We start from the raw sequence: 8,025 nt of genomic DNA, 5'->3' as shown, positions 1-8,025 counted from the left end.
TCTTGTATTACTGGACACTGACTGAGCAGCCGTTACAGCTACACTGCTTTGTTCATTTATTAATTCAGGCAATATAATATTGTTATCACTCCTTCAAGAAGCTGGGGTGATGAGTCATATAGAGTCTAGGTCTATTTTCATAGAATGACGTATCACAGTGTAGGTGAGAAACAATAGGAAATATTAGAGTTTGTTGTCAGAAATACTGACATTAAACTGAAAGTAACATTCTTCAGCTTTATCAATCAGTATATGTGAGTCGTTAATGTTATCAAGAGGAAAACTTCCTGCTTTAAATCACAATTCCTGTTTCAAGATATTAACTGTGCACACACACACACACACACACACACACACACACACACACACAGCGGTGCTGTTGGGGAGTCACAAGTACAGGTCAGTGCTTGTGATTGGTTGAAAAACAGCACTCCCCTGCCTGTCAGAGGGGGGGACTTTAAAGCAGACCTACCTGAGCGATTTTGAATTTCTTTTACAGACTTTTTATCAAGCAGGTGAGACATGAGGAAATACGGCTGGAACAGTTTCAAGGATTTAATTTTCAGTAATCCTGCTGTTGTCGACCAGGTAGGATTGCAAACCTGTTGGACCAGACTTTCACTCGATAATTAACCACACAATGAATGAGTCAGACTGAAGAACAAATCTATAGAGGAAGACAAAATTAAATATATCGTTTGCTTAATTTGGGTGAAAAATACATAGTTTTTCTATTTTTAATTGTAATAAATTTAGAAAAAAAATGTTTTTATGGTGTGCTTGTTTACAGCTGAAGGGTGAAATAAAATCTTATTCAAATATATTATGGCTCAATTTAAGTGGCCACTGTAAATGAAATTGCCTTGAAGTGATGATGGAACCAATGTGACTTTTTCTCTCCCCTCAGGACCATGAAGTGATAGTTCACTCACTGAAGCTGATATTTTATTTTTGTTATACATTATTATCAGTTAGGAGTCATGATTGTATTTGATGATAACAAAAGTTAGTTGTGATGGCACTTTGATATCTTATATAGAAGTGACTCTCCACTCCATTATTACACATTTAATAACATTTGTCATTTGAATACGATCTGGGATTTTTCATCGAGCAGGACCCACATGTGGATGATGGTGATGAGAATTCTGATCGTGGGAACTGGACTAGTAAGCAGGAGTATATCCTTTCTACAATTGGTTATGCTGTTGGACTGGGAAATATCTGGAGGTTTCCATATTTGGCCTACAAGAATGGAGGGGGTACGTATTTGGTACTGAACCATTTGTTCTGGGAATCCCAATTGATGACACCACTGTCCTTATTAAGCTTCTTTTAATCCTCTGCCACTCAATCCTTCACTGTGAACAGGGGCCTTTCTTGTACCCTACTTTGTGATGCTTGTGGTGGCTGGAATTCCTCTTTTCTTTCTGGAAAGTGCCTTCGGGCAATTCTGCAGCCAAGGCCCAATCAACATATGGAGAGCAGTGCCAATACTGCAGGGTAAGACTACCATTCAAGTTTTGTGAGAGGTCAGTTGGGTACATCTAAAGAAAAAAACATGTCAAACATGAGGGATTTAATGAGGCTGTTGGTTAATGGTCAACTGTGTGACCTAAAATGCAGCTTTTTTATGACTTCTGACTTCAGATAAGTTTTTGGTTGTTTGGTTTTAAAGACTTTGTGTCCAGAAATAGTCAGAGCTGCAGTGATTACTGTGGCTTTACCTTCAGGGTCAATGCATAATCATGCAAACCAAAGGTAGTTGAAAATTAAGTCAAACTGAAGGGATAAATTATGTTATTAGAAGCTTAGCAGAATAGTCAAAAAACAAGAATAATTCATCCCAGATCACAATTTGGTTTGCTAGCAACACTGTGGTGTCACTTTATTAAATGTTAGTGTACAAAACATATAAATTCAGAAATTAAAATTAAAATTCACAAATCAGAACATGCTGACACAAATATCCACTGATGCCACATGTTGTTTAGAAACAGCTTCTACTGTATTTTGCTGCAAACAAGCAGTCAAAATGGAAATACTGTATTCCCAAAAAGTGTTTTCTAATCTTTAAGGGGGGTCTGAAGTTGTGAAGTACTTGGAGTACATACACAATTGTACAAAACAAAATATGATGCCAATTTTTTTTTACTTCTGTGGGCAGGGGTGTAATAAAACAGTCAGGGTAATTGTTTGTTTTGGCAGTTGAGTTACATGCTGTTTTATAGGCTGTGAAGATAAAAACACCAGTTGGTCACCTTTCATAACTCTAGTATGTAAGACATTTACTTATCTAAAATCACAAAATTTTGACAATCACAGGAATGTGTTGTGTGCTGCTCTCAGCTTCACTGGAAAGTCTTAGTTTAAACAAACCTTAACCTGAAAGGAAACTGTACTTTTCAGGACAGCTGAGGGCACCTAAAATTCATGTTCTGAATGAATTAAACTCACCCAAAAAGAGTTTCTGAAAGTTAAGAAGCTTCTCATTAAAACCTTTTCATAAAGCAACAGCTCCTATAACCTCTTCCTCTTCCTCTCCAGGTGTTGGTGTTGCCATGGTTATGGTGACTCTAATTGTGTCCATCTACTATAACGTAATCATCGCCTACAGCCTGTACTACATGTTCGCCTCCTTCCAGTCTCCTCTGCCGTGGTCCAGCTGCCTCAGCGGGGCTCACAGTAACTGCAGTGACACGCCTTTAGGTGCTTTTCCGCTCAATCCGCTTTTCTTATGAAGAGGTGTTGATCAGATCAGCTGTTCGTTGGATACTGATTTGTCATTCTCGTGGGATGGAGTGACATGAAATAATGATGACAGGATAACATAATCTGATATAAATGGAAGAGTAAAAAGTACAGGGAATTCAGTTCAGTGCTATTTTGATGTACTGCAATGAATTTACAATATCTCTGAAAAATGTAAGCAACCTGAAACCACTTCAGGTCAAAGATAATGTAAATAGCATTTCTGTTCTGGGAAATTAATGCATATACATGCATCATCTCTCCTTTTCTAGTGTATTGCAATGTAAGTGGTGTTTTAGTGGCAAACTGGACGCAGGAAAACAGCACCTGTCCTTCATCTAACATGATCACAGTACCAGTTCAGAGCCCAAGTGAGCAGTACTGGGAGTAAGTGTCACACACTGCACAAGCACATGTACGCACAACAGTCATACTGCTGTTGTACAGTCAGATGTGTCTTCTCCTCAGTCGTGTGGCTCTGCAGAGATCCAGTGGTCTAGATGAAACAGGACCAGTAGTTTGGCACTTGGCTCTCTGTCTGCTGCTGAGCTCCATGATTGTTGCTGCAGCGCTCATCAGAGGTATCAAGTCATCTGGCAAAGTAAGTCAACATCTACTGTGCTTCATAGAAAGTCCTTATCCATAGTTCGTCCATCTTCAGGGCCTGTGGTTGTCAAGCTCACTGTGACAATTGATAGCTAAACAGAACATTTGGTAACTGTTGGCCTGTCATTTTTAAATTCAAAGCTAGTGTTTCTCTTTAGGTAAAAATGTTTTCGCAGAGTGTGAACTCTTGGCTTTTGTCTCTCCAGGTTGTGTATTTCACAGCTACATTCCCTTACGTGGTGATTGTGATCCTGCTGATCAGAGGTGTGACACTGGAGGGAGCTAATGATGGGATAGAGTTCTACATTGGTTCCCAATCCAACTGGACTAAACTGACTGAAGCACAGGTAGGAGCCCAGCAATCCCTGTTTAACAACAATTCATTATAGTGCATTACATTACAAGTTTGGAAGATTAAAACTCTTCTAAATCTTAAAGCATTACTGTGTGTTTTTAGGTCTGGAAAGACGCTGCAACTCAGACCTTCTACTCTCTGTCTATTGCCTGGGGTGGAGTCATGACTCTTGCTTCCTATAATAACTTCCACAACAACGTGTTCAAGGACTCATTTGTTGTAACACTTACTAATGCTGGTAGGAGCACAGCTAACAACATTATTCTAAGGAAGTTAATATATTTCTTACATATTAAGATATATAGTAATGATAGTGTGGATCAGTATCATGCTTTGTTATCATAAATCAACGAATGGGTGATTAATGACTGACTTATTTTAAATTTATTCTGATGATCTTCAATCTATTTTACTATTTTGATCTCTTTCTAGGCACCAGTGTGTTTGCAGGCTTTGCCATATTTTCAATTTTGGGTCACATGGCTCACATCTATAAACTGCCTGTTGGAGAAGTAGTGAAGGAAGGTCAGACAGAAACACCATATGGGCACCAACCAGTAAAAATATGGAAGACTGCCAGGTGTTCTCTCATGTTTTATTTTTTTGTCTTTGTGCAGGATTTGGCCTGGCATTCATTGCATATCCAGATGCTCTTTCTAAGCTACCCATTTCCCCTCTGTGGTCCATTCTGTTCTTTTTCATGCTTCTGACTGTTGGACTAGACTCCCAGTTTGCAGGAATAGGTGAGATCTCACGTTGCCTATCACCATCGATGTCACAGCACATTCTTGTATCCTGAAATCTCTCTTTTTGTCCTCAGAGGTGATAACAACCTGCCTGATCGATGCCTTCCCAAAAACCTTCAAATCCAAACGTGCCTTAGTGACCATAATGACCAGTGTCATCCTCTACCTCCTGGGCCTGCCTTGTGTCACAAGGGTATGTCTGCCAAAGAGGGACTTTATGTTTCTGTTGTCTGACATAGGTCTAGTTAACCTGCTCACCCTGTGTGTGTGTGTGTGTGTGTGTGTGTGTGTGTGTGTGTGTGTGTGTGTGTGTGTGTGTCTGAGATAGGCAGGAATATACTGGGTGACTCTAATTGACCAGTTTGTTGCCAGCTGGGTGCTGCTAATTTTGGCTCTGATGGAGATCATTGGTGTCTCCTACATATACGGTGAGTATGATATCTGTAGAAATGTGTATATAATAGTGACTTACATTAGATAGCCTTAAACTTCAGCTGTGTACATGTGCATGTTCTTCTCATGCTTTTCAGGAGGAAACCGTTTTATCAAAGACCTTGAGATGATGCTTGGCACTAAGAGTTTTGGTTTCTGGCTGTGGTGGAGAGCATGTTGGTTCTTCATCAGCCCCTTCATCATAGTGGTGAGTACAACCACATACACACTCTGATATAAAATGCGTGTGACTTTCTGCTTATATTTGCACTAAACTAGACACAAAAGACTCACTATATTGATTAAATATTTGGATTTTGGTTTACACATGCATACTGTATGCTGATGAGTGCCATCAAAGTAGTTCAGAAAATAATCAAGCATTATCAGAAAGCAGAGCCACATAAAGAAATGGGGAAATGTGGACAATATATTTCTACAAGTGGCCATGGAATTATTATTTTTTAAATATGAAAATTAACTATATTTGTGTAAAATCTGTATTTTCTATTTGTAAGGTTTGTAAACAACAAACTTGGTTCTTTAATTTTAGATTCAACCTCCTCACACACTATATTTGGATATAGGATATAGGATTTTAAAAAAGGCAGAGCACAACTTGATCAAACTCGTCTTCAAAATCCAATATGCTGTTTCAAATTGTGAAATATAAATTAAGATTAAAGGGTTCAAATCAGCCTCAGAGTCAGAAACATAATACCCACTGGCACAAGCATCCAACTATAGTACCTGCAAAGTCAAAGTGGTACTGAAAGAAAGAACGTCATTTACATTTAAATACACCTCTCTCTCATTTAGCATGCAAAACACAGGTGTAATTAATATCATTAAAATGGCTGCACTCTATACAGGTGAGGCAGAGCCAGCGTCCTGTCAACAGCAGGAGTAGAAGCAGTGACATTACTGCCTCACAAACAAACATACATACATCTTCAATACCTGAAATTCCCCACTCAAGACTTCCATGACTGAAACACTTAGACAAACCTCTGCTGTCTACAGGTGATCCTGGTCTGGTCTCTGATGACCGTTACACCCCCCACCTATGAAGCAGTCCAGTACCCAGGCTGGGGCTTGGCTCTGGGCTGGTGCATGGTTGCATTCATCCTCCTCTGGATCCCTGTTATCGCTGTGTATAAGATGATGAGAGCAGAGGGAAATCCCTGGAAGGTGTGTGTGTGTTACAATATCTGGAGGAAATATGGTGGATTAAAACACCTCTCTTTTCTTGATATACATTTACAAAGGATTAAAATGTGCACAGACTGAGATTTTTTCAATAAATGCCAGGAGATGATCTCCAGATAAAAATCTGTAGCAATACCCTGATGTCTTACTTTCCACAGCGTCTGAAGTCATTTTGCTCTCCCTCTGAAAAATGGCATCCTTACCTGGACATCCATCGCACAGAGCGCTACACAGAAGAACACTGCCACCGTAGGAAGAATCGCAACAACAAACCAGAAACAAATGTAAATGTGATCTCCAGCTCATGGCTCTGATGTCTGTGAATGTGTGTCAACATGCATTCATGCATATTTTCTACATTTCTCTTTTTTTCCCTTTGGTGAAGCAGCTAACTGAATACTTTATACTGAAAGTTAAAGCTGCATCAAGTGATTTTTGACCTTCAGGAGGCAAAGAGTGACTCAAATACTCACAGCAGATCAATGATATCTAACGTCTACTGTGTTAAAACACTTGCCCAATATTTCAGCAGAAATAGAGCATATGGGCCTCATCAAATATTCCACCCTTCAAATGTCAACTTGAACATTCACTTGTGTTTCAGCTGTGGTTTGGTCCACTACTTTCTCTCTTTCTTTTCAAGAAAATGATATATAACTGCTGCCATTTCCTGCTGGAGCAGGTATGTGTTTACAGTAAATGAGAGCCATTTAGGACTCAACTGTACAGTCAGATGAGCTAGAACAATGAATTTAACGTGTATGAATGATATTTACAATAATAGCAATACTTCCCATTAGAGGGGATCATTTGATTCAATGTTAATAACAAAATTATATATTACTGGTGCTTTAGAATCAGGTAATGTGTCTAATTATGTCAGTAATTCATGGACTTTTAGATTATTTATTTCACTGTCTTCAATCCAAAATGTTTGATCTTGTAAATCATGCTCACCTCAGAAAACTTACCGCAATAAATAATTTACTTCAGCATCTCTGATATGTGACACCATTAAGAATGACTTGAAATTCAACATGGATGAGGCAAAAACGTTAGATTTCAAGCTGTTTTACATGTTGTATTTATTTAAATCGCACATTGCTAAATGTTTTAAAACTGATCTCACATCCAACTTACCAACAACCATAAAAGTCTACCATGAACTCCTTACACTCCTCTCATTATCTAGGTAACTAATTCATATTTCATGTCTGTGTGTTAATGGTTATTCCTATCAACTGCATACATTGCTGTCTGCCACAGTGCTTTTTTTGATAATGCCACAAAGTTTGATTTTTTCATATTCTACACATAGAAAGGAAAAAGAAGAAGATTGATAATCAGTCAAATTAAATCAAAAGTAGAGGTGGATCCCTCATAGTGAGTCAGTCCGATGGTTGAAGGGTTGAGACTATACATACAGTGTTTTAGAGTCTTATGTATGAGATCATGCTGTTGTTTGATGGTCACTAGACTTTACAAAGAGGTGGAAACTATTAGGAAGGATTGGACTTAAACTAGGAACTGTTATTGTTTTCTCGGTAGTCTTCTGGACTCAACTCATGCATCTCTACACTCTTAACTCCAGAGACCACACTGGAAATAAGATGTACTGCTCTATGCTTACTTGTAATGTCTCCCTTCTCATCATGTTAACTTAACTAAACTAAAAAATTAAAGCTAAAATAATCTTATCTAAATTAAGCTAAACTGAAAAAAATGCATAACAGAAGTCCCAGCTACAAAAAGAGTTGTCTTAGTTCCAGCAACACCTGTAAAACCAGATGATCCGTTGATTTTGGGATGTGTGTGTGTGTGTCTGTGTGTGTGTGTGTAGTTATCCAGTATTTACTGATACGACAGTTCATATTTACAGAAGAACCTCTCAGTATGTTTGAATTGTGAAGTAGTATTTGATTAAGC

The 8,025-nt window shown here is 38.5% G+C and overlaps 1 protein-coding gene across 1 annotated transcript; it reads left to right on the top strand.

Moving 5' to 3' along the window:
* Positions 1–522: 522 nt before the first annotated feature.
* On the top strand, positions 523–6,413 carry slc6a14 (solute carrier family 6 member 14). Its single transcript, XM_067588600.1, is given in 15 exon segments — positions 523–588; positions 1,118–1,262; positions 1,372–1,503; positions 2,548–2,709; positions 3,024–3,138; positions 3,220–3,352; positions 3,564–3,704; positions 3,815–3,950; positions 4,145–4,237; positions 4,330–4,455; positions 4,533–4,651; positions 4,787–4,886; positions 4,989–5,098; positions 5,914–6,089; positions 6,176–6,413. Coding segments are annotated over 15 exon segments (1,992 nt in total).
* Positions 6,414–8,025: the final 1,612 nt, after the last annotated feature.

Source organism: Thunnus thynnus, chromosome 4, assembly GCF_963924715.1.
Source record: "Thunnus thynnus chromosome 4, fThuThy2.1, whole genome shotgun sequence".
Classification (NCBI taxonomy): Eukaryota; Metazoa; Chordata; class Actinopteri; order Scombriformes; family Scombridae; genus Thunnus; species Thunnus thynnus.
This window is presented reverse-complemented; position numbering and strand designations above follow the sequence as displayed.